The following is a 27,694-nucleotide window of genomic DNA, read 5'->3' as shown; positions in this document are numbered from 1 at the left end:
TGTGACAAGTTTGACTGGATTCCTTCCACTCTGGCAAAGTTCAGCCATGTTCATCCAAGTCATTTGGGTGGAGCTTTAATTTGTTTACAACTAAACCGTTTCCCTGTGCGAGAAACGAGCCGTTTAAAGTCCACTATCGCATCTGTTGTAAAAGATATTTACACTGAAATAACTTTTGCCGAGAACGCCTTAATTGCTTGTTTGTCACATACTGAGTTGGTTGCAGGACCCACAACCAATGTCACTTTGCTTCTCAGTCCTTTTTTAAGTTATAAAATACTGGTTATGTCAGCGCATAGACAGCGCTCTAGTATCAAGCTGTACATTCAATAAAATAATGGATGTTTTTCAGCGGAGGACGTAAACAATAAGTCAGCGCATTCAGTTGTGAGCAGAGGAGCCTGCAGAGTGAACACGCTGCCCTACTTTACTCGTCTCGCTTTGCATACGATGAGGAACTGTTCAATAGCAGTAATGTCAAATGCTGGTTTCTGATATCCAATCAACACCGTGTCCCTGTGTCACCTCTATCGCGTTTTTACCCGTCCCACGGACGTCTTCAGCTCTGCAGGTTTTTCTTTTTCCGATACTGAAATGCAAAAGAAAAAAAAAAAAAAAAGAAGACTTCTCCTCACCTCTGGATCTCCATCACTTCCTCTGCAATCATGCGACCGATCTTCCCGGCTCCCGCTCTCGTGCCGCCAGGGATGCCGGGCACCGTCTGCAGCGCCCGCCTCCCCCCACCTACCGAATCAATAGCAATCAGAGGAGAGGGATTGATTGGCCGTGAACACAACGTGACTCACAGAGAAGGGTGTGAAAGAGCGGAAGAAGCATTTTACCCTCTGAGGTTAGAACGCTGTCCATACTCTGTGGAGAGGCAGCAGACTGTGGGTAATCTGATCCCTCCATCATGGGACACCTGAGGAGAAACGCACAGTCAGAAATCGTTCATCGCCTGTAGATCATGCGCCGTCGTCGTCGTTGTTGTGGGATACTTACGATACGACAGTGTTGGTGGAGACGATGTACTCCACCTCCTTGGTCCAGGGGTTCATGAAGCTGAACCATCGGCTCCTCAACGTGATGAAGGAGCCATCTTTGATCTTGAATTTGTAACAGTTGGTGTTGATCTTCTCTCTCATCTGCAACACTGTGGACACAGGAAGAGCACGATGAGCACAGCAACACAACAATACAACTTGTGCCCCATTTGCACAGAACTAGATTTACCTGGGGACTTCAAGTAATAATTTGTAATAATGTCAGAGGTCGTCTGATCTCAAACGATTGCAAATTGGCCATGTGTGTAATTTGTTATATATACAGTGGGGGAAATAAGTATTTGATCCCCTGCTGAATTTGTAAGTTTGCCCACTTCCATAGAAATGATCAGACTCTGGTTTTTATGGTTGTTTACTGGTTATGGGTATAGACAGAATATCAATCGAAAATGCATAAAAAACACACAATCTAAAAGTTATAAATTGTTATGTATTTTATTAAGGGAAATAAGTATTTGATCCCCAAGCACAACACAAGTCAGTACTTTGTAGAGAAACCTTTGTTGGCAAGCACAGCGATGAGACGTTTCTTGTAGTTGGTCACCAGGTTTGCACACAGCGCAGGAGGGATTTTGGGCCATTCATCTTTACAGACAGTCTCTAAATCCTTCAAGTTTCTTGGCTGCCTCTTGGAAACTCGGAGCTTCAGCTCCCTCCACAGGTTTTCGATCGGGTTAAGGTCTGGAGACTGACTAGGCCACTCCATGACCTTAATATGCTTCTTCTTGAGCCACTCCTTTGTTGTCCTGGCAGTATGTTTTGGGTCATTGTCATGTTGGAAAACCCACCCACGAGGCATCTTCAGTGTTCTTGCTGAGGAAAGAAGGTTTTTGTCCAAGATGTTACAGTACATGGCTGCATTCATTGGCCCATAATGCGGTGAAGTTGCCCTGTACCCTTTGCTGAAAAACAGCCCCAAAACATGATGTTTCCACCTCCATGCTTAACCGTGGGTATGGTGTTCTTTGGGTCATACTCACGTTTTTTCATCCTCCAAACACAGCGGGTCGAGTTAATGCCAAATAGCTCAACTTTGGTTTCGTCAGACCACAGCACTTTCTCCCAAGCCTTCTCTGAGTCATTTAGATGTTCACTGGCAAACTTAAGGCGGGCCTGTACATGTGCCTTCTTGAGCAGGGGGACCTTGCGGGCACTGCAAGAGTTCAATCCATAACGGCGCAGTGTGTTGCCAACTGTTTTCTTGGTGACGGAGGTCCCAACTGCTTCCAGATCATTAACAAGCTCCTGCCGTGTTGTTTTAGGCTGCTCCCTCACCTTTTCATCATCATCCTCACTCCATGAGGCGAGATTTTGCGGGGAGCTCCAGACCGAGGACAGTTGATGGTCCTTTTATGGGTCTTCCACTTGCGAATAATGGCACCAATAGTTGTCACCTTCTCACCAAGCCTTTTGCTGATGGTTTTGTAACCTATACCAGCCTTGTGCAGGTCTACAATCTTGTCCCTGACATCTTTTGACAGCTCTTTGGTCTTGCCCATGGTGCTGTAGAAGTTGGAATGTAAGAAACTGATTCTTAGAGCAGGTGTGCTTTATATACATGACGAGTTAAGATCAGGAGTATTGGTAATTAGTTGACTGAGCACAGCTGTGTGCCACATGCGCACCAGCCAATCTGTAGGAGCCTGAATTCTAAGTGAATTGTTGGGGATCAAATACTTATTTCCCTTAATAAAATACATAACAATTTATAACTTTTAGATTGTGTGTTTTTTATGCATTTTCGACTGATATTCTGTCTATACCCATAACCAGTAAACAACCATAAAAACCAGAGTCTGATCATTTCTATGGAAGTGGGCAAACTTACAAATTCAGCAGGGGATCAAATACTTATTTCCCCCACTGTATATATATATATATATATATATATATATATATATATATATATATATATATAAATACTGACAGGGAGTTTGTTGATTGCCCCCAAAGGATCAATGCAGTCTCAACACATCATGTTTTTATTTTTAAAAATATATTTTTAGTATTAATCCAAATCTACAAAGTAATGCTGACATGTAGTCTTCATGAGGCACATTTGCACAGGATAAACAAACTGTTTTACTTTAATTTATTTATCTTTATCTGTATGTCTCTGCTACTTCCTTCACCGCATGTCAGAGGACATTTTACACTTTCTGACAGCTTTAGTTACTTTTCCAATTTTAATAAAACATGATGTGATCCAGAGGAATCAAGTATAAATGACCTGGTAGAATTTAAATCAGCGCCACCTTTACCGATGAACACATTAATGCTTGATTTAATGCTTTCATCTCTAAATGGGTGAATAAGTCAAAGACATCTCAACTTTGAACCAAAACACCTGTCCAAACTTTGATTTACAGCACATCCTTCATTATTCTTAATTGACAAAATACAACTCACTCCCAAATAACAGTGATTCAGATTCTTACTGGACTGGTTTTATCATAGGACCTCTATGTTACGAGTAATAGGGCAGGTAATTTAATTTACTTTACAAATCAGTACTTGATAATACTTTATTATTTTACTTTATTTTAATCTAATCTTATTTTATCTTTTTTTGTGATTTTTAAGAGAGTTTACTTTATGCCTCAAGTACTGTGACCAAGTCATTTTCCTCGTGGATCATTAAAGTCTAAGTGTATTATTACATATTAATGGAGGTCCCTGGGTAAAAGTAGTCCCGTGTGAATAAGGCTAAAGAGTTTGCACACAGATGTAAGTAGTTTCTAATTCACGTGACGTCCCCTGGGTAAAACTAGTCTCAAGTAAAACTGTTCCTTTATTAAGATCTTGTAGATGCTACCTTGTCTGTGACACTCTGCCAGGTGGCCGATGTCGTCCTGGTGGAAATACTCGTAGAAGGACGTTCCCAGAAGCTCCTGGGGCAGGTAGGCGAGGATAGCTGTGGCTCTGCAGAAACAGAAGATGTGTTTAAGGTCTCTAAAAGTTGATGAGTTTCACAGAGACGGCATCAGACCTCAACATCGTCTCCCGTGTGCGACGGTCCTTAAACCGTCTGCTGCTGCAAACGTCCCCATTGTGGGATAAATAATGGATTATCTCATCTTATTTAAAATGGTAAAATATATGAATAAACGCAGGTTAATTTAAAGTTGATTTTAACAGAAAACTTGAAAAAAGTTATTTTAATTTTGTCAGCCCATATTATCCCCTGTCCTTGCAACCATGTAACATATATATAATAAAATATATTATTATATAATAGACAATTATGCTATTGACGTAACATTTACATCATCCATGACCTTCAACTCTGATTAGCTGGAGACTAATAACACAAAAGACAGCTTCATTTAACTCAAATATTATAGCCAGTTCTATGGCGGCTTTATTATCTGTTACATCATTCTATACACCTTTTCTTCCTTCTAACACTTTTAGTATAAAAATAAGGAACACAGACTTAGAGAGATGACTGAATAGGACGTGGCCTTAGTAATCTGCTTTAGGACTCCGTACATGTTGAACTTTACTGTCCTTTTAAATAAATCAAGATAAAGCGGCCCCCATAAACCCCTCCGCCCCAACACTCACCTCTGGTCGACGAAGACGAACTTGCCGTCGATGGCGTGCCGGGAGACGTACTCGGTGGGCTTCACCCTGATGTCTGCCAGGCTGGGCTGGGGGACGATGTGGGGGTGCAGGCGGCCGATGGCCACCAGGCAGCTCAGGTTGCAGCCCTCGTTGTCGGGCTCGTTGTCCTCGTCCAGGCCCATCTTGGTGGGTGGCCAGCTCTTCAGGTAGCCCGTGCTGTGAATGGTGCAGAAGCTCTTGCGGTCGGCTGTGAAGAGAGGGAGAGGAAATAAACAGGGGGCTAACGCAGCGGGAGGTTTTACAACTCAGAGAAGCGTTATTGATTGATGGTTATAAAAGCTGATCTGACGGGTTCATCACATTTAAGACTGGAGCAAAAATAGGATCAGTATCAGGCTTCAGCCAAACCTGATCTTTCATAATCAAACCAAAACGACGTCCCTGCAGCTGACCAGTTCTTTCATCCATCCATCAACATGTATTGCAACATTAACCCTGAACCCTAGATGATACTATTGGAGCCTGTCGCAGCTGTCACTGAGGAGGGGTAACACCCTGGACAGGTCACCAGTCTATCTCAGGGCTAACACAGAGAGACAGACAACCGCTCACACCTACAGCCAATTTAGAGTCTTTGGACCAATGTCTTTGGACAGTGGGAGGAAGCACCCGGAGGGAACCCACACAGACACAGGGAGAACATGCGAACTCCACACAGAAAAGCCCCAGTCGGCTGAAGGATTCGAACCGAGGACCTTCTTGCTGTGAGTCATCAGCGCCAACCCTCACATGTTTATATATATGTACTGTATAACCATGTTCCTCTGAGGTTGATTTATCCAGTATAGATCAGAAAACAGCAGCAGGAGAATAAAGTTTGCCTACATGAAATATTCAGGTAAATGCTAAAAATAGAATTCAACATGACCGTTGCCACCGGGCTGCGTGACAGCACTTAATGGTTGCGAATGTTCTGACAATAAAAGAAGCTGCGTTCACAGTCCAGTTCGTCCATTAGAGGCTGAGCAGGGCGGCACGGAGCCGGCCGCATGTGCCACTTTCTCTTGAGCCACCGCGACGCTGGTGATGAGGGTGAATGGAGGATAATGTGACGAACGCTTCACATTTAAGGTATTTAATAAGTGAAATGGTCAAGACACTAGGAAGAAGTTGTAGTGCTCCTTTAATTCTTTGTATGTCACTATTTGATGGTGCACGGGGACTAAGAGTGACTTAATCCCCGGTCACGGGGTCTACTATCCTGGACACAGCGTGTCCTCGGCTGAGATGTGATGTAACACTGCACTCAAAGCTTTTCCGCTGTACTCATCGCAGCTGAAAGCATCGTGTGCCAAGTTGGCTCAGGGTGCGTTCACATCTGACGAGTTTGGCTCGGTTCAAATAGACTCTGGTACGTGTTTACTGTGGTACATTTGGGCCAAAGACATAGATCATGTATAGCATGTCCTAGACTCTCCTGTTTCCCGCCACTGGGTTCTATGAGGTGAGGGGAGGAGAAAGGCCTCTGTGGATCATCCCACATCGAAACTGTTTCTGTGTGTGTGTGTGTCAGGCTGCATCCTGCAGGGGGTGGCTGCTGCCATCAAGGAGCGTCATTGCTATGGTGCCTGGTCTGGTCTAGGTGGGTGCTACATGCAGGGAGACCTACACGGTTTTAGGAATAGTGGTCACAATGTCATGCTTTACTTACATTTTACTTTATTTAAATTTTACCTTTACATGTTGCAAAACAGTTCATTTTGGGTGTTTGTGGGTTTTATTGTAATAAATAGTATATTTTTCTATTTGAATTTAATGAATTTTTGTATTATTTGGGCTCAATATGTTAATAAAGTAGGTTAAAGTGGAAAAAAAATCGATCATAAATGTGAAGTTGTGTTGAAAAGAAGATATCAAATGTAGGTAGGAAGATATTGTTTTTGTGTGTGTGTGGTATGTAAAATCAAAATCAAAAGTATATAAAAATACCGAAAACCGTCTCAGATCCAAAAGATTAAAGGGAAACATCTTTCTTTTTTATTTTATTTTATCAACCAATCTAGAAATGTCACTATTATTTTACGCTCATCTAGCCATTTGAAGTGAAAGATTTAGTATTTGTATTCAAGTCTCGACAAATAAATTAATACATGAACCCAGAAAGGCAAACTTCCTTGGTTGTCTAACTGAGATACTCTTGTGCCAACTGAGGTGTGATTCCTCTTTCTAATGAGGATGTGTCTCTTAAAAAAAAAAAAAAAAAAAAAAAAAAAAAGAAGCCAGAGCGGAACATCTGTAAAGCGGACCTTTCTGGTTCATAAGAAAGAGCCAGAAAAAGCAGCAACTTACGTGTGTGTGGTGTGAAGTAAAAGCAGAGGAGAGCTGTTTTCTGGCACTCAAAGATAAACACTGATGAGTGAGATTTCCAGTCTTTTGTGCACATATATATATATATAAAATAAATAAATGTACCTTTCTTCTTGGAGCATGTGGACGGAAAGTCTTTATCCTCTACTTTGACAGAGGGCCTGTTGCACTTCATCCTGCAGAAAAACGACCGCCTGGCTCCAGAACAGAGTCTAGATGGACCGGGAGTGATGTCTGTCTTCACTGGAAGACCAGCTGCAAACACACAGACGACACTCACGTCAAGCTCAGAACAAAACATGGCAAGCGACATTAGATTTGGGTCGTGCACTAAATAAAGAATCCATTCATCTGCAGCCATTACTCCTTCTCTTCTTTGTGCCTTGAATGACGCAGATTTAATCTCATTTACCCCCAGCTGTTTTTTTATTTCCTCTGAGAAAGTATATTTCATCAGAAGACGGTCATTAGTTCTCTGTAGGGGCTTCGTTCCCTTGAGATAGATTTAGTGATATTTCAATCAGGCCTCCGTGTCTTCTTAAAAAAGATGAAAAACAAACCGGTTTTCTCAGTTGATTTAATTCAGATTCAATAAGATAATCCATTACGTGTGCCACAATGGGGAAATTTCACTTTCCTAACAGTTTTATTTCGTTATGAAAGAGAGTTTTGATTGGTTTAAAATAAATAAATAAATAAATACTGCTTTTCAATTCAAAAACTGACATTTGAAAGATACGATACGGATTCATAAAAGTCCTCTGGTCGGTTTTATAAAATATAAACCACTTCCCTGCATACAAATGCAGTTCAGATTGGCAGATGTTGCGATGTGCAGGTGTGACGGAGATCCAAAACGAGACAGAAGCTATGACTACGAGAGCACCGTCAGGACCGACATCTGATTAGATTTAAAAACTATGAGGACAGACAGAGAAGAGCTGCACAAAAGCAAAGACATGTGAAACTAGATCCCACAAATCTCTGGAATCAATGATAACATTGTTTTTGTCAAAATGTCTTTGTGAAGGTTCTCAGTCAAGTAGGTCATGGTATATCAAAAAGTGTTTAGAAAAAGGCAACTGGATTTGTATTATTATTTTTTTTTTTTTATATGGTTCAACACTCAGCCGAGCAGCTTCTTCAGTTCTAAGGGACTGGTCTAAGTGTAAGTGTAGCTCATCAGAAACTCGCTTGACTTGTTTCTGTTAGCGACCAGAGCTAGTGTCCATTAACAGCCAGGTACTTACATATTTAAACCTCAAGTTCCCACCAGTCACTTAGAACTGAAGAATCTACTTGAATGAGCGTTGAAACCTCAAAAAACTCGACAAGTCCAGCTGCCTTTCTTAAATTCCCTTCGGATTCAATGAAAATTGTTGACCTGTAAAAAACATTTTTTTCCTCTTAGATGCTGATATGAGCTTGGACGCTGCTGTGAGATTGATCTTTTCACTGGCTCTCTGATTGGTCTGCTAACCACAAACCAGAGAGCTCCCACCCTTTGCCCTATGTTACGGTTGCTATGTTAGGCAACACAGAGAAACAGCTAGCAACCATACCAACGTCAGTCTTCTCATCAGTGTTTACGCATGTTGTTAAAAATGTTAGTTCCTATTCACTGTGGGATGAGTCATGTTTGTGTTGACTAGCAACATAAACATTAATGTTTACACACTTTATATCATAGAACAAATGACAAAATCTACATAAATACGTGAATTTAACCACATGGCACATGTATGTGTCTTTGAGCTCGCTCACAGGGACACAACAGACAAACACCCGTGAGGGATGTCGTCATTAGCCCGATGCCAGATATGCGTCGGGCGTCCTTGCTTACTTTTAGCGTCAATGAGCCTCTCTCGCGGGGCCGTATCAGAAGAGGACAGCTGCTCTTTCACCTTGGCGATGTCCTTGGGGTGAAGGTAGTCGAACAGGCTCTGACCTATCAGGTCATTCTAGATGCAGAAGAAACAAACAAACAAACAAACAAAAAAAAAAACAACACAATGAGTGAACAAACAGAAAAGCAGACAACGTCTGTGGTCAGTGCTACTTTATTTATGTGATGAGGAAGTTTTCACGGGAACCTGCAAGGCAGCGTAAAACTTTGTTGCAACTAGAAACTAGAAACTGCTGAGACCGGCAGATTCTCCCACTCAAGAAAGAATGTTGAGACGAACTGCTGCTCATATTTGATCGTTCGTGCTGATGAATCCCTGCAGGTTTGCACCAGGCCACCACACAAGCTGCATAGTGACTGAGTTCACAGAATATCTATCAGGCTTTCTATCATCATGAAAATTTACATTTCAACCTCACTATACTTTTTATTTTTGCCCTTACCCTCTACCTATCCACTGTTGTGCTCAGACAGCATACCTGGCTGTAGTTGAGAATCTTGTACACCGATTCAGAAACGAAAAGGATCTTGCCGCGATCACAGCCCACTACGAACAGGAAACCATCGGCCGCCTGCATCAATGGACACAGAAAACTCTGGTTAAATAATTATATTTTAATTTTCACAGAAAAAGTAACCGCGTAATTAACCCTAAACCACAAGCTGGCTTTTGAAAACCGGACATTCGAGCACTCACCCTTAGTATCAAGTGCTTCAGTTCATCGTCTGATAGGAAGGAAGGTTTGTAGTTTGCCTCTGTGTACGGGTTGGCTGCACCTGCAGACGACAGTGAACAACCAGCTCAGACCTGTGGGTATTCAAATTTCACCTGGAAACACTTTTTATTGCTCCCTGTGCGTTAAACACTTCATACTAGTGGTACATTTTCAACATCCACTCTTGTCTAACCTTCACATTTCCAGTGAATCGCACACAATTATTTCTCCAAAAAAAGTAAACAATATATAACATATGTAATACAAATACCAATTGCTCCATCCTTTTGTTAGAGATTTGCATGAGAAATCTAGTGAGATCACTGGGCCTGAATGTCAAAACCTTTATCTTGATGCCCACTGAACAGCAGTGACTTTCAGCGCTGGCCAACAACTACTTTTTTTTTTTAATCATTATTTTGCTGCTTATTAAACTGTTGTTTTTTAATTTAAATTCCTTGTAAATTGATTCGTGGGCTAAAGGGGCAGATTATATAAGGTTATTCTTCTTTTTGCTACCTTTTATTCAGATTTGGGAACATTTGTGTTTATATTGAATTGTTTTAACCAATAAATGAAAAAAAAAAAAAACTAAAAATGATTATTCATTTAAAAGAAAAATATTCACTTATTAATAAACTAAACTAAACGAACTAACTAACAAATAAAATATTATCCACTGTAAATATGTGTGTATATATATATTATTTACACACCACTCTGGATGCTCCGATTTACATTTGAGTCATTCCCACAGTCTACTTTTTTTTTTTTTAAACCACTGCTTACTCACGTCTCTCCCAACATTCAAAACATTTCCTCTGACCTCTGAGTGTCTTCATATGCTGGACAGCCATACGCAGGACCGTCAGCTTGTCCAGCTTGCGGGACATGGCGTTGCAGGTGGGCACCAGTGACGCCAGCTCGTCGATGAAGCTGTTCATCTTGTCCCTGCGGCGCTTCTCGATCTGGCTGTGAGCCTCTCTGTGGAGGGAGGAGGAGGCATCGCCATTAAACACACCATCTTTATTTCCTTTTTTTTTTCCCTGCTAAATTTGACCCTCTTGCGCTTTACCTATTCTATATGAAAGAGTTCTAAAAATTGTTATTCAGCAGGAATCAAAAATCAAGAGAGTTGTCCGTTAACGGGCTGCGTTCTTTTAATCAGCAGATTATCCGTCACATCGTGGGTTTATCCCGGGCACTATGAAAACACAGCTCTCTAGAGATGAAAAGATGCCATGTTTGGAGTTCGGTCTATCCTTCAGGACTGTGAGAACAAATCTATCCAAGCCCTATGTTCTGTTGCCTTTTACGTTAACCTGGCCAGCAGTGACTGCCACAAAAGGGAAGCTGTTTCCACGCAAGGGGAAAGAGAGCTCGGTATTAGCCGTTGGGTATGCTCTTACAGTCCCCATACCTCCACATAATGCCCGGATCTATACACTTCAATGTATAAAGTTTCTTATTACAAAGCTCCCTCTGTCTCCAATCAGACAGAGTGACTTTTAATTCATGTAAGAGAGATTAGAAGGTAACGGGGGGGAAAAGAGAAATGGAGAGAAAAGTCGTTTTTAATACCTGGCATTCTTAATCCTGCCCTGTTGGTCACTGTAAAGACAAAAAAAATATATATATTACACAGGAAAATCAATGTCATAGTCTTGTGGTTTTTTATTTTCAAATAGAGGAAGCATTTGAAATGGGAGAGGAAGGCAGGGAGGAAATGGTGCCACAGCTAATCTCACTGGTTCTGTAAGCAACCTCATTTATTGGTTTAAACGGCATCAAAGCTTACGCAACAAACGTAATGCAGTGTTATTTTTGACTTCATTCATGATGACTAACGTTGTGCAAATATGACGTAGATACGATTAAACCTCCCCACATGCGAGCTGACGTAAGAGAGCTCTCTCTCTCTCCAGCCGTCGACAACACACCCAGAAACCGTTTCCATAAACAACAGACTGGGAGCCTGGTTACACTTGGCATTAACACGGGTGATTCAATCAGTGTGAACGCGCCTGAGCTGCACCGACATCACATCTGGAGGAGGTCTCTACAGCAGCATGCTTCAGGCTGTGTGAATATGAAATGTGTCCTAGTTTTGCCTAATTCCTTCAGTGCCACAAGCCAAAAGGTGGCGCTATCAGAGCTGGGTTTTAAATAAATAAGTAGATTCTATGACGCAAATCGATCCAGGTTTGAAATATTCAATAACAATTCATAAAATCCTTGGATCCTAGATTACATCTTACATCTTACAAGTCTAAGGCTTTATAGCATAGCTAGCTAAATGCTGCACTACCTTAATTCTTAAATATTTGCTAGTATTGGGTTATCCAAAACAAGTACTACAAAATTTTTTATATATTTGAACCTGCGTTTCTGCACATTTATTAAACAAAAGATAAGATCCATTGGGGATTTTTTTCTTTTCAACGTTCCCTGCATCTCGCTAGAAATCTCGCAAGACTGGTTGCACACGAGAAATCTCACATGACCGTGCAGCGAGAGTCATGTGAGGGAGATACAAAACACGATAAAAGATGCAAAGGGCTGAAAGCTGATTGGGAGGAGACGCGCGAAAGCAAAGACACGGAAGATGTTAAACTAGCGATAAAATACTAGGTCGATTCAGGAAATCTTACAGGACGATACCCGACCCTGGCTGCTGCGCTAGGGTGGCGACTAGAAAGGGGGTAAGCAACGTTATTGTTGTTGCTTCCTTAGTAGAGGAAACAGTTGACTGAACTAAATAATAAATAAACCCCAACAGAAATAAATGAAGAAATTAAATTATTTAATGTGAGCAGGCATCGAGTCGTGTTTGATTGTAACTCGGCCTAAAACAGCAGCATCAAAACGCTCCTAACACATCCCATTCAGTTATAGCGGTGTAAACAAATGACGCTGTTCATAGTTAGGTGGCGCCCCACTGTTTTAAGACAGCGGCTGTTTCTAATAGTCTACTGCATCCTAAATAATGTAGGTATTTATCTGAGTACAGACCAAACTTGAGACCTGAGACACAATTTAGGCGTGAATTGACGTAGTTAGAGCAGCTCACTTATGAATGAATCACCAAGGACGCATGTTAATACCATTCTTTGTGGTTCTCATAGCATTACATTTCTCCAGAAACAATATGCCTCCTGCAAGAACATGTCCGATAACCTGCTCCTGATGAGTGAAGATACCCTTGTGTTGTTATGCAAGTAAGGTACTCGATGTTATATAAAGGCAAGACTTGAAGCTTCAGAGCGCTAAGTCTGACATCAGCAGAAAGAAACATAACGAACAACGTTCGTCAATAAATATACTGTAACTACAACTATCATCATGGGATGTCACTGAGACTCATTTTAATTTAATGCAAAACAACCCTTATACAGTAAAATGTGAGGCAGTGAAAGAACAAACAGGGGTGATGTTAGGCCGTAGTGTGCAACAGAAGGCGGCTGTTAGGTTTATGGTCCTTCGCCTAGTCTGCTTTCGTGCACCGGTAAAAGTAATTAAATATTTATGTTTCAATTAGTATTTGATTTGACTATTGCACAGAGCACGTTTCTCGATAATGTGTCTACATCAACGGTAATTTGTTTGAGGGAACTTTCCAAATTAAGTGGAATTAAATGACCTGCATGAAGCACTGCAGCGAGTAGAGAATCTGTACGGCACAATGAAGAGTTAGAGATATTATTCTTACGCCACAAAGCCAGAGGCCGAAAGTAAAACACCTCGATGAAAAGCCTTTGTGGGCGAATCAAGATCCATGTGGTGCTGCATTTCAGGTTATTTTGGTGAGATTAGTTAAACTTTTACAGCAGGCTCACACCACATTTGAATTTCATTACTTATTTAGTCATAAAATTACAGTTCGGCTAATAATAGATTTAGATGTCAAATGTTTGCAGAAATTCTTTAAACATGAAACTACGTTAGAAATATTAAAGATTAAGTAGCTGGAGATTTATAATAATTCTTCTCATAGGTGTCATTAAACCATAGAAGAAGAAGACAATGAGGTGACATTGGAAAATGCGCCACTTAATCCTCAAACTGCGGAAATTGATCTGCACATAGTGATGGAAGTAATATATTTCTCAAATAAATAACTGTGCAGACTTAAACAGGAATAACCTAATACAGGATTCTATAAAAGCTGCAGGAGCTGAAGTCTGAATTATTCAAACCAACAATGACATTGTTTCTGGAGAAAGAGGCTGCTGTTCAAAAAGAAAAAACTGAAATGTCACTTCTCTGCTTCGCTGCAGACAATATGGATTCTATGATTTCGAAAAGTGGATCGTTTCCGAGGCAGGCAATTTTCAAGTACAACGAATGAAAAAACACCCCTGCAGATTAAGGCCCCAGCTTTATCGCCAAGGCAATGACGGCAGCTTACCTCCCCAGTTTATCTTTATCTGGGTCCATGTCACTAAGAAGGAAAAGACAGGAGATATTAGTTTCAACAAGGACACGAGTACACACTCAGGCAACCGCAGCTCTTCTGAAAAACAAACCCGGCGAACTCTTCTCCGTCCATTTAATATTTTATGGCGCACAAAATGGTATTTCAGGCTGATTTATGAAACTAAACCTGGATCTATTATCAACATCGAGTCGTGTTTGAACTTACTCAAATGAGAAGCCATCGATTCTGCGAAGAAAAAACAAACAAACACAAGTTTATTAATCAATTTCTGTCACCGTGGTATTTGGAAAGTGTGCAGTTATTTGAAATGTGCGGGGAGTAAAGTGACACCGACTGACGGTGTGTAATAAGACACATGTTTTATGAGCGCTCTGATGGAGCCTGCAGCTAAAATCATTAACCAAGTGATTGATGCCAAAACACTTTGGCTCTTTTATAATCAGTCATGGGGTTAATGAGGCCAGACATGCTGCATGTTAATCATCTTTATTGTATCTTATCTTTTATGTTCTTACTGGTAGTCGGTGGTGCTGCCCTTCCTCTTGCGGGTGTAGTCCATGCCAGGCGTGCTGATGGAGCTGGAGATGAGGTCAGTGGAGCCAGGGGACATGAAGTCAGTCATTGTAGACGAGATGTCCATCCTTTGGTCTGCCATCAGGTCATCTGCACGGCAAAGAGGGACGGTTTTGTCATTCAACCGGTGGCATGGAACACTGACAGCCGAGGGTGAGAAATAAGGATCCTGTTTCATATTTATTTGCAGCTTCTGGAGAAGGACATCCTCGAAATACTTTGAGGAGCACTGACTGGACTGACTGTACGTGTATTGTGCAATCATTTAAGGCCCGTGCACGCGGGGACAGCGCTTCCAAACCCTAATCCTGTGGCCAATAAATTTCATAACTCCCTCCTCCTAACACTTCAGACTTTCTTATTTATTGCAACCATTTACCTCTGTTATACTGGGATCACTTGTGCAATATTGTATTTTAGGCATGTTACATCTTAGTTTTTTATTGTTTATAGCTTTTCTTATATTACTTGATCCTATTTATATATGATCGGACTCTGATGTGGCAACCAGAGACCAGGAATCATAAAGAGATTATGCAAGTGTAGTGATGAAAGGGACAAAAACCTTAAGTGATGCTAAACGGGTGCGTAGCAAGTTTAACTTTGATGGCTCAACAAATGGGATCGACCAATATGATTGATGGACTTTCACCTCAATGAAATGCGAAAATGGCTTTGCTTCCTACTGCCAAATTCACCATGATGATGGAGCATCAGGTGAACCCAGATAGGACAGCAATTTATTTTCAAATTAAGAGCAGTGGTGGCAAGTAGAGTCCATGCAATTCTTACTGCAAGTGCAATTTACCAACAGTAAGTTGGTAAGTACAGTTTCTGATGAAATTGTATGATTTCTTGTGTTTACGGAGAGATACTACATTCTGTAATGTTGGGGAAGATTGTTGAATATTTGGAATGAGTTACTTCCTGGATTTGACGTTCGTAAATATGAATTTGTCTTGACACTTAAGCCTCTCTTAAGGTGGCCACATAAAGAAGCTAAAATAAAAAGACTTAATTTTTGTTAAATTGACAAAATATGTGATGCTAGCTGCCTACTTCATCTACAGTTCTGGAAGTCTGCAGTTAAATTAATAAATAATAACACGTGATTTTCACAGTGAGCGAGAAAGACGTTGGATGAACGCGAACAGCATTTTCTTTTGAAATTAAGCATAGTAAGCAAGTAGAGCTAAATTCCTCCATACACTGTCAATATTTTTATGTTCGCGCATTTAGCACAGGTTATAAAGGCAGCCGCTAGCAACCAACTACAGCTAAACTAAGCCAAGTAATGATAAATTAAGATGAATTAAGCGACACGGCAACATGGTGCAAAACTATAATAAGGTAAAAGAACAAAAACTATAAAAGAACAAATATATTACTGGCACAGAAAGTCTTTACGGACCATGTTAAGTGTTAAATGAGTAACTAGACAACTACTTCTATTAATAAGTTGAGTGTAAAAACCAACTACGATCATTAATGGTTTATATATACACCTACTGAAGTTTAGTACTACTCCTTATATCTATTAATTTTCATAGTGTGGATTCAGCCTCCACCACTCCAGCCATTTTATGTGTGAACTGTGTTGTCCTGCTGCTGTAGCACTAAAATCAATCAATAAATAAACTCTTATTATAGGTTATTGTGGATAGATAAAGAAGTGAAATATTTGTAATTGTTGTTAAAGCACCACAAAATGTGAGGCGTGCTGCCGTGCTACATCCACAGATGAGGAAAAGCTAAAAAGTCCAGTTCAGTCCTGACTGTTTCCATGGATACTAATTGAATCCCACCTCAACAGAAGAAAATGTAAATAAGGCAGAAGGGCTAGTCACTCTAAATATGGCATGCATGAGTGAGCTAGACCGAAAGCACTCCAGCATAAATCACGAGGGGCTGGTGACTGTAAGAGCGGTATGTACAAGTATGTAAATAAACTGCCGACTAATAGCTCCAGCATGCACAGGATTAGTCACGTTATCTGTGCTGACGGCAGATGCTGAAGACAAGAAATCCCTGCAGACGTTTAAGGTCAAGATCGAAGAGGCAGTTGTGGTTGGGTAACAAGGACCGTGACGAGATGCGAGAAGAAAATGAAATACAGCAAATTATCCAAAAACGCGAAGACGCTTGAAGCCACACTCACCACAGATGTTCATCACAGCCTCTGTGTTAAAATCATCTCCTTCCATCCACCCTTGAACCCTCAACTGTGAACACACAAAAGCATCACTTTAAAGAAGGGGACACGAGAAGAAGAAGGAAATTGTCCAAAACACAGAAAAAAAAACACACAGACAAACATTTGCAGTTGCCTGGACGCATGACAACAAACGTAATACCAATATCTAGGTCAAATGAGGAGGCAGAAAAAACAGGAAGCCGCTATTGTCTCAGCAGCTGCATGTATAGAAAGGCTGCATGTCACAGCTATTATTCCCGAAAGTAGATTTAGGTCATACCATATCAGTTACATGACACACTTAAATCTCAGCGGTTGAGAGCTGTCATGTGCATCTCAGATCCTACATTTCAATCTTTACAAACACGTGGAACTTCTCAGCTGAACAACTTTTATTTGAGAGTAATTCTCCTTAATGTTTCCCTGTGGGGTATTTGAATGAACGAATAAAAGTTTATTTGAACACAGAAAAACAGCAAAACACATTTTTATGTTCAAAAGGAGTGGGAAGAACCCGAAGCTTATTGAGTCCCACTCCTTCTCCCTAAGTCAATATATACTATAATAAGTTATGTGCACACAGGTGGAAATGCCTGTGAAGGTTCTCAGTCATTCATATCATTGGGCATATTGAAAAAACAACAAAAGATTAAACAAGGGCAACTTGATATGTGGAATTTTCTTAAAGGTGTTTCATCCAAGTATCTTTTTCAGTTCAGTCAGGATTACTATTGTTATTATAATCTCTAACATAACTAGCCTAGAGGCAGACAATAACTTATGGTAGGTAAGGTATAGATGCATTACAGACAGCAGATGTTGTAATATTCTACCCAGCCCTGAATGATGCATTTTAATACAGGGCACAAAGCTGAGATCTGATCTGAAGTGATGGCTGGAGACACATATGGAGGCACATTGCAATGATTTCCCAGGATAATGCAAGGTCTGAGAAGTTGCCCTTGTTAAAGCTTTTGGGTTTTTTTGTTGTTTTTTCAGACACACCTGTTGAACTTCCACATTCCAGAGTATTTTTTTTTTTCAAGTGGTAAAATCTCAGGAAACGTACTAACACAATTACGAGTAGAGATGGGCATCGAGAACTGGTTCTTCCAAAGAGTCCAGTTCATCAATATCATTAGCCTTCATGCTTATCGATAGTTTTTGTGCTGAGTCTTTACGTCAAAGCACGGCATTCACGTCGTGTGACAACAAGGAAGACATGATGGCGGAGAGACTGAAATGGTGTAAAGTGTGGCTTCACTTCACCAGAAGGGACAGGTAACAGCGCAATGTGCAACTTAAGCAGCACCGTAACTTCAAGCAAGGGTGGCAGCACCACCAATAAGCTGAAGTATTTGTCTACGTGCAGCGTTAAATACGGAGGGTGCCATGTGTTCGATAATCTCTGGTCAACAAGTGCAGCTACCACTAAGTCTCAGGAGAGCAGTGCTAGTGAGGATCCAGAGACCAATTTCCCATTTGTTTACTTACACAAGCCCTTATCTCTTCCTTAGAAGCATAATAAAAATATCTGCTGTTGTTGTTTTTACTCCTTGTTCTTAGAAATTCACAGCAGGAATTGACGAGGGAATCGATAAAGAATCGGACCGATAAGCAGAATCGATAATGGCATCAATGCACATCCCTAGATTCGAGGGCTGACAATAAGATGACGGCAAGCAAGTGAATGTGAATATGAACAAGGCACATTTCAACTTTTAAAGCTATCGTGCAGAACATTTATCTCCTCCTTGAGAGAAAATGTACATCTACAGTCTCCATTCAGCACTCTCCAATAAGGAAAAAATAAATAAAAATACACATGTCATAGTCATAGCCGAGCAACACTTGCTGTGAACATAAGGTATTTGAAGAATAACAGACTGTAAACATAACAATAATTGTGTCTGTGCCACACCCAAGAGAAGTGTCATAGAGTACGTGTACATACACTGTGCCAACTAAGTTACAGAGAATTTTTTTTTAGCATGGACATCCAGGAAACAAACCTGTGACTTCCCATATAATGGAAATACTAAATAAGATGCAATATGGTACGATAAGAATGTATAATGGTGTAGGAAACGCACTAATAGTGTGCATTACTTTTCAAAATTTCAGATTTTGCAATTCTAACTAGTGACAATGTTAATTTACATGACACACTTTCTCAGTAGTTGATATTTATACAGTTAAAACGCTTATACAGGAGTCTTCAAAGTGGTGATGTTAGCTTCCTAAAATGAACATGATGCAGCGGCTTGTCCTCACGTGACACAGACAGATGATTCCTAGATTGAAATTCACCTCCCCAAAATATTAGAACAGAACTGCTTCAGTTACCTGGATAGGAAACTGGAACAGGCCTCCTGGACGGGCCCGGTAACGCTCGGATCAGTCTGGTCTGCTCCGTTCTGATCTGGTCTCAGTCTGGTTTGACTCAGCCTGACCTAGTTTCATCCGGTTTGATGTGCTCCGCAGCCCTAGATACGATACGATCCTCAAGCAGCTGGTGCAACCCGCCTACCTCTGCAGAGAGATGAAGGCAAAATTTGTCGGTCAAGTGCAAATTAAAACCCCTCAACAGATCTGAAAAACAAAAAAAACATAACTAAATAATGCAAACAAAATTCAGGGAGATATAAACAAGGCCACGCTGACAATATTCATTTGCTAAGCTCAAGGGTGCACCCGAAAACAAAAATGAAATGTGAGCAACATAACAGAGATCTGAGCTGATGTTACTTAACTCAAGCTGTCAAGCTCACACAGAACATATGCAGCTCTCTAAATTATTAGTAACGACTGGTTGCGTATAACCCATTATTCTCAATTTAATAATCCATGCAAAAACGAGAAGTAGACGTAGTGATCCTTTATTGCAATGTAGAGCTAGTTTCATAGGTATAAAATCTCAGTGTAATTTAATTTCATAATATTGCTAAGCTAGCTATTGTGCATCTGCAAGTGGACTTATTTATTTATTAGTTATTTATGAGTTATTTTCCCTAATGAAAGGTGTATCTCCCATTAATGTAGTTAATTGGCTCATCAAAGTGTTATTCTGTTTTTTTTCTCAAGGTTGCTAGCTAGTTAGCTGCGGCACTTCCAGCTTATGGTAGACCAGTCACATACACTCTTTAATCCACTTCTAATACATCTGCTTTTTAGTTTTTGGTTTATAAAAGACTCCAAACAGACACTGCCATGCCTGGTAACAGTCATAAGGCAAAGATTGGACATTGGCTGTTCAGTAGCAGTAGTACTTATTCCATGTAAAACTAGGGCCATTTTTTTCCCTTTAACTTCCTTCGCTCCCTTGGGCTCCCATAGTTCACAGTGGACAACAAAGAGTCAGTTCCCACAAAAGCTACAGGGCGTTTTGTCGGTACCAAGTACACAGACATTGGACTTGACAAGTTGGACTCTGAAGCCCAGGCTCTGGACAAAGTTCAAAGTCCAAATCGTGAATATAAACAGCAGCATACCTGGCAATGCCTTTGTAATGCATTCTGGGATACCTGGCTGTACCAAGTCTACACAAGCTACCACATGAGTTACCTCAATAAAACAGGCGAGCTGAGAATGTATAAGGGTATCAGGACTGTACCTGGTGAAATCTGTACTTCCAAGTGAAACTTGGGCATCGACAAAGGATGATCCTCCTGTAGAGATTCATTAAGGCTTTTCTTATCTTCCTTGTACCCTCCTAGACAACAATGATTTTTTTTTAGCAGCTTTGACGCTAGCCAACGGGGATGTTTTGATGGTAATGAGGACATGGTTTTGGCTTATGACAGTCACAAGTTCACCTGTCCACATATTCAAATCACCCACAGTCACGTCAGTCTCTTGGAAGCGGTTTGGTTTAGGGGTGCTTTCCCTATGCTGGATATTTTTCATGTGCTACCAAGCAGCATGTAGCTATTTGGAGTAAAAAAAAAAAGGAGATCAAAAGAAAATATAACCCATATGCAAAAGTGGAAACCCATTACTGAAGATAAATAACTTTGTAAATGGTTAGAAATAAAATAAAATAAAAAATAAATAAAACAAACACTCCAAGGGGCAACTTAAGTATTAAATGTGTGGTGACAACAAAATGCAGAATTCAAGAAGCAGAGTACTGGGTCAGGACAACCTTGCTGAGCTCTTTTACTGGGACAAAGCTATGGGCTAGGAGGGGAAAACCACTATGTCATGATTGAACACTGAAAGGAACTGGTGCCGGAGAGGAAACTGGGTCAGATAGTCTCTATGGTCTCAAACCAGCCAGTCTTGATTTCAATCCACCACCTACTTCTACTTCGTCAGTGAGTCAGCAAGTCATTCAGCTTCCCTTCCCTGTTCTACACTCTCTACGCCCACTCTAGACAGCCGGGAAGCAGCCAGCAAGCCTGGTCACGAATCAAGGAAACGTCCAGGCAGCGGGTCAGCTGCCAAATCCACCAAACACTTCTACAGCGACCAGAAACGGAAACCAACACCATTCCAAAATATTTAAAACGTTTACAATGCACCATCTTTCCAAAAAAACTAAAATATGGAAAACTGAAGTCACACTTTATTGAGGGGTTCGCTGACTTTTAGCACCTTTAAGCTCAGTGTTTTGGTTTTACTACAGGTTGTCTGATACTGGGCAGGCAGAAGCCAGAGTTATGTTTGTAGGTGGTAATGTCACACCTTGGGGGAACTGCACAAAACTTAACTCGAGTTTAGTGAGATGGTCTTAACACACATTGTAAGTGGTCATTTCCTCAGTGCATTTCCGTTCACACTTTAAAATGTATGTGGTCACATATCCTTTCACCCCCCCTGTTCAAACGTCTGCCATGTCGTTATTGCAGTTCACGCAGGATATGATCATTCAAATATACTTTTGTGTGAACAGACAATTTTAGTATTCATATCTGATTGGAAAATGAAAAATGTTTAACATCAATGAATTTCAAAAATAAACCGATTAACATAATTAATATTTAGAATCCACATGCGGACTATGCATTTTCAAGAAATGTAAAGAAAGCATGAATGAAAGAGACACACAGCAGCCATTGGGTTTAAACAAACAGGAAATATGATGTTTTACAGAATTAAATGATTATATTTGAAATAGGAACAAACTAATAAGTCAACATCAATCAACCTGATATAGCCTGCCTTGAATTCAGACCACCCACCAGATATGCATGGACTTAAGTTAGACTTGTGATCTTGTGCAGCTTTCGACGTAGCCTACATCATAGCCTAACGTGCACCGCCTTCTTTTGCACCAGTTCAGTGGTCATACACCAATCACTAGCTTTAAACAGAGTGCTAGATTGACAGAGGTTGGGTGACTTGATTTGAAGGCAAAACCCAAATTCTGCTACCACCCTGCAGCACCACTAGAACCAAATCGGAGATCACTTCTCCCTGGGAGCAATATAGGGTTCCCTATCATGAATATACTCACTACACCTGGAGGACATCGTGCAGCATGAACCCCCCAGCGACCCACGTTTCAATGCTTCCAATCATTACGTTTCATCTCCAACATTAAATTCAGAGAGAGGGAGAGAGAGAGAGACAACATGATGCAAACACGCATTATATTGTGGTATATTATCGGCAATGTTGCTTGTGAATTACTTAACATTTCTAAGTGACAAAATGTCAAATGAGAAGAAAATAATCCCAGAAAATAATCGTCAATCATATATAGTCATTCAGCCATTGCTTAATTTGAAAAAGTCATCTTTACATTTGGGCCTTATGTTGAAAATACGTCTACACCTAAGGAACAAATAGCCTTGAAGCAAGCTCTACTCCCCAGCTCACTGAATTTTCTCATCAGAAAACTGATCAGGAGTCTCTCCGTTGGGAACACATCATTTGGGCGGAGCTTTATGAGATGATGGACAGATGAGTCACAGCGCCATCTGAGCTTCACCGAGGAGTTGAATTTCTTTACAACAATTCTGATATGCTTGGATGTAGGGCTACCCAATTGCATGCAAAACTATTTTCCTCGCTGCTGAATATCCATAAAGATATCGAAATTATACTCTGATAAGAATTCAGTCCGGCTACGCTAGGTTATCGGAAAAGAACAAACAAAGTAAATTTAAGATATGGAAAGTAGAGAAAACCCTGCAAGTATTGTAGATCTTTTACTAATCCTGTTCATCTGCTTTGCACATGTAGGTCTAATAAACTTAAGCTCTGGCATGTTTTTTTTTTTTGGTATTTGAAACTTTAAACCTTGGCACAAAAATGTGATAACAATTTAGCTGAGGTTAGTGTTTATATATCTGATGTAAATGAAACCTTGTTGGAGATCAACACAGATATCCATCCCTAAGAAATGAAACACGGTGGGAACTACTGAAAACTGCTTATTAAACTTCATCAACACTTAAAAATGCTACAAATCTCAAGACTCTCATTCGCTGTGAGATGGAACTGTTGTTTCTGCTCCACGCAGGCAGGGCTTTCAATCACAAAACAACACACATCACAACACAATCAGCGTATTTCAACCATATCAGCATCATCGCACGCGATTTATTCTGCTGCAAGCTGGTCAAACTTTGAAACAACCAGTCATGCAAGTACATTCAACTCTAAAGTCCTGAACACCCACACACATTATTCTCTAGTTATTATTGTAAGACCTCTGCCGGGATGGGTGGAGATATACTAAGAAATTAGCATGACGTGCAAGTATTCAGGGTGTAACAGCCTGTTTGCAGGTACCACCCATATGTTTAAAAGGAAGAAAACATTCCCTTAACAACCAAATTTAAACAGTACTTTCGCTCTCTCAAAGTTTTATGGCTAAGGACAAATGTGTCACGTCAAACTACTGTAATACATATTGTATTTATTACTTTATTTAACTTGTTTGCTCCAACGTGGAATTTATACGACAGCAGGATGCGTTTTATTTGTCCAGCAAAAACACACGACCAATAACTGCCGTCTTACGCACATCACTTATCAGGTATTAGACGTCAGGCCATTATCCTGCCTTTGCAGGAGTCCTTGGTTCAGACCGTTTCTTAACACAAAGCCATTCTCCTCTCCTGGATGATCGTGACCTGTTTTTAATGTTTAATCTAAACACAGTAGTTGTTGGTTAGAGGGGAGCAGGTCCAAGCAAATAACCCAACAAAAGCAAAATGTATCAAATAGCCTTTTGGTTTGTATAATCAATATGTTTTTAGGGAATTAAACTACACCCAACGTGTATACACACACTGGCCAAAACATGAGGTATTCTAGTGAAAATGAATGCACTAAATCCTCCTTAAACAGGATTGAATTAAACACAAAAGTGTTATTGTCTAGTGTTATTTAGCCTAGCCCACAATCTAACAGTGTGTCAGTTAATACAGTACAGTTCAATAGCTCTTCAAACTGTAGCCTTCAAAGTGAAAACACAGGCGAATCAACAAAGTACAGAATCAGACTCTCCCAGAAGAAAAAAGTGAATCCACCTTGACATGGACGTTTAGCGATTAGCAGATTGGTCTGATGCTGTCAATCCATGTGGATTTCATTGGGATGCATCTCAACTGATAGACAGATATGAACGCAAGTGGATGGTCCTACAACTGATCTGAGCCATTTTGTTTCAGACAAAATCAACTCCACAGCCCTCAGATGACGTATATGAACATAGCTATTAGTCAAATTCATATATCTATATCAATACTTTTTCTATTTGGTGAATAATAACGTGGTCTTGGTCCAAGTCAGGATTTTCCACCAGGGGTGTTATGCTTTAATTGTACATAATACACTTACTAGCATCTCTCCAAATTGCTATGATTATTCTAAAAGGTGCTGTAACAGTAAAAATTTGTGAATTAAATCCCTGTGTTATAATCCAGACTTGTCGCACGAGAATCCGTCTGATTTAATGTGTGAATTGAACGCTGTTGTTGTTGACTAGCCGTGCCAGCTTCATCATACTCTTAACACATTAATACGCCTTCCTGTTCTCTCTGCTTTCCATGACATCCTGCAAACAAATTTCACCCTGTGAAAAAATCTGGATGGAAATGACTAATACAAAGTCTTTAATTTGGCCACAGTAAATCCCAGAACAGCTTCAGGTTTGATCAGCCAGAATAAATGAAAATACCTGTGTGGGCGAACAGGGTTACACATTTATCTTTATAAAAAAAAAAAAAAGAAAAGAAAAAAAGATCACTTAATGATCAAATTTTCTTGATTTCATTGATTTTTATATGGAAAAGGTTTCCCATAAGTGTTTAAATATAGACTTAATCACCAGTAGGTGAGGCACACAGACAGCAAGCATCAAATGGTTCAAACAGATGATACATAAAAAGATTCAGACACAAACATTAGCAGTGGAGACACTGATTTCATTTCACATGGCAACGAGAGCCTTATATGTCAACAGAATGACTCCGTAACAAAATCATCACCATAGCGTGACCAGAGCAGAACAGTGTTTAGGTTTCGTCACGTTAAAATAACCAAAAATCTTCTGACTCAACATTAAACTGCAGCCTGATATAATCACCAGACCTCTTGGATTCACTGTAGATGAAAACCACCTACTGCTGCTGACAAAAATGTGAGCTTTCTGCGTGACTCACTAAATTTCCAAATTCAGAAAATCAATCTCTTAAGCCAACCACCATTTTCTTAAAGTTTCCCCATCTCATTAAGCACCGTACTTTTTCTGTTGTTATTATTAGTATCATTATAGTAATACTAATAATAGATCATTACAGAGACCACCGGTTTCTCTTTAGTGAGCTCTATAGTATCACAACAACAAACTGCTGTTATCGAAATGCCTTCAAGTACAACACATCTGTAAAGATAAGCTTCAGTATAGGTCGCTACCTGTACAAAAAAAAAGAAAGAAAAAAAACACAACAACACTTCTCAACCCAAGTCTGAAGTTCACAGCAGATGTCTTTCCTGGCATGAAAAGGTTAATGCATAAACTGCTGATAGCTCTGAGGGGGTAAAAACAAGGCATGGGCAGAACTTACAAATATATAGGTAAAGGGAAAAAATAAATATTTCAACAAATACATCCATTTGAGAGTACTAGCGTTGGACACAGATGTTTGAATAAATAAACGCCAGTGAAAAGCCACTGTTGCTCAAGCTGGGGAACCTCCTAATGTCTTCTTCCCGCAATCTTCTCAGAGAATAAAACATAATCACAAAATCAACCAGAACCAATCAACCAGTGTTAAGGCTGTGACTGCAGAGGCTGCAGAAGCGGAGCGGTCGCCACATTTCATCTCCACGGCCAATGCCAAACACCGTGTCACGATATTTCATAACACAAGCTTGGTGATGGGTTTTTATTATTACTATTATTAAAAAGCTCCCAGCGTGGACTGCCTCCAAAGGACTATTTGAGGAGGTATGTGAAGGTCGGGGCTTGGAAGTTATAGCAGTGGGACGGATGCTGTCGAAGAAAGCCGAGTACCAGGATGTCCTCCGAGGCCTGTTTACACAGCTAAGTAGTCCGCACTTAGGTCGCCTTTATCGGACATTTAACGAACCTCCGGACCGGCACTTACCTAAACCGAGGAGGAGGGGTGGGGCTCCCATTTTCCCAAACAGCCGCTAAATCAAGTCGGACACATTAAGAAGGCGTTTCCCACACCTCCTCCGCTTTTATCCACGGCAGCATTTTGTCCCGTGGGCTAATATTAGCATTCAGCTGCTAGGTTGAGAATGCTAACTACGTCCCTCCTCCTCCTCCTCCTCTAGAAAAACCACACTGACATGACCACAGCGACGGGGAAAACATTCACCGTGGATTCGACCACCACCACAGATGCAATATCGACAACCCGCGCCCTCGTTTTCGCGATATACTCACATAAAATCCAACAGGATAAGTCCGTCCATTGAACGCCGCCGGTAATATGTCATAGCAACACACCGGACTGTGACATAAACGGTCCTCAGTCGGTGACCCAGTTTCTCTTCTTCACCGTCATGCCCGTCGGACCACTAACCTAGTTTTTCGACCAATGGCGTGAGGGCTACCGTTGTAGGTGTCCCGGCGACCAATCAGAGGCGAGTCTGGGCCGGGAAACTATGATTGACGTGTCTGCGGACCAATCAAAGCAGGAGTTGAGCGGAATGCAGAGGCCAGTCCCGCGCGCGCGCGTGTGTGTGTGTGTGTGCGTCTTTGTGCGCGCGCGTGTGTGTGCGTGTAGTCATTATCAGTGGCTTACAACACGCGCTGGCCCTGTGCCTGTATCTCATTTATGCTACGTTTAAATTCGCTTAATGTTATTTAACATAAAAATACATAAAGTATAAAATTAAAAATGAACATGGGACGACTGACATTACATGGCTTACACTTCATCAGTGACATTTATACTGTCTGTTATATTTTAATTTCATCACACTCAGGTTGCACCAGCCACTTTATGTCTATTAGTCATGTACCCTAACATTAAATGTTTAAGTAGCTGGTAATTTTTAAATTATTTTTATTCTTTTTTAAGTAACTTTTTTAAAAGTTAGTTACTTTTAATAAAGAATATGTGGACACAAACACTGAGCACTCGTGGTTGTGTTGACCCTCTGAAAATTCCATCTTGAACACATAGAAAGACATTTTATTTGTAAAAGCAGTGCTCATGTGTGTACTAAATATTCACAGGATTGCAGCAACTCCCCAACAATATCTGGATGTATTTTAGTTCTGTTTGTTTGTTTTTTCAAGCTCCTCTTCTGATTTATTAGGTTTCTGCCCCACATTGCAAGATGAATGCATCACAGTCAACATTAAACTCAGATGAGTGTAATTTGTCAAGTCTGGTTGTGTGTTCTCTGTGTGTTTGCCGTCGTTGTGTTTGTAAA

At 40.5% G+C, this 27,694-nt stretch overlaps 1 protein-coding gene across 3 annotated transcripts in view; it reads right to left on the bottom strand.

Moving 5' to 3' along the window:
- The window catches only part of arntl1a (aryl hydrocarbon receptor nuclear translocator-like 1a), a 32,807-nt gene extending 5,836 nt beyond the window's left edge, over window positions 1-26,971 (bottom strand). The window contains exons 1-17 of one of the 3 annotated variants that reach the window (XM_047595469.1): window positions 26,697-26,971; window positions 19,172-19,357; window positions 16,790-16,853; window positions 14,574-14,721; window positions 14,263-14,283; window positions 14,029-14,061; window positions 11,202-11,231; window positions 10,447-10,604; window positions 9,602-9,681; window positions 9,384-9,476; window positions 8,842-8,959; window positions 7,104-7,253; window positions 4,632-4,878; window positions 3,880-3,986; window positions 1,003-1,153; window positions 843-922; window positions 636-744 (exon numbers count right to left, since the gene is read on the bottom strand). In XM_047595469.1, the coding sequence (XP_047451425.1) occupies window positions 636-744; window positions 843-922; window positions 1,003-1,153; window positions 3,880-3,986; window positions 4,632-4,878; window positions 7,104-7,253; window positions 8,842-8,959; window positions 9,384-9,476; window positions 9,602-9,681; window positions 10,447-10,604; window positions 11,202-11,231; window positions 14,029-14,061; window positions 14,263-14,283; window positions 14,574-14,721; window positions 16,790-16,835 (1,571 nt within the window). In that variant the 5' untranslated portion in view covers window positions 16,836-16,853; window positions 19,172-19,357; window positions 26,697-26,971. Of the gene's footprint in view, window positions 1-635; window positions 745-842; window positions 923-1,002; window positions 1,154-3,879; window positions 3,987-4,631; window positions 4,879-7,103; window positions 7,254-8,841; window positions 8,960-9,383; window positions 9,477-9,601; window positions 9,682-10,446; window positions 10,605-11,201; window positions 11,232-14,028; window positions 14,062-14,262; window positions 14,284-14,573; window positions 14,988-16,789; window positions 16,854-19,171; window positions 19,358-26,391; window positions 26,669-26,696 lie in introns of those variants that run through there. The other 2 variants (XM_047595470.1, XM_047595468.1) reach the window with 2 other exon arrangements.
- Window positions 26,972-27,694: the final 723 nt, after the last annotated feature.

This window comes from Mugil cephalus, chromosome 10 (genome assembly GCF_022458985.1).
Source record: "Mugil cephalus isolate CIBA_MC_2020 chromosome 10, CIBA_Mcephalus_1.1, whole genome shotgun sequence".
NCBI classification, from domain to species: Eukaryota; Metazoa; Chordata; class Actinopteri; order Mugiliformes; family Mugilidae; genus Mugil; species Mugil cephalus.
The sequence above is the reverse complement of the archived record's forward strand: the minus strand, read 5'-3'. Positions and strand labels throughout refer to the sequence as shown.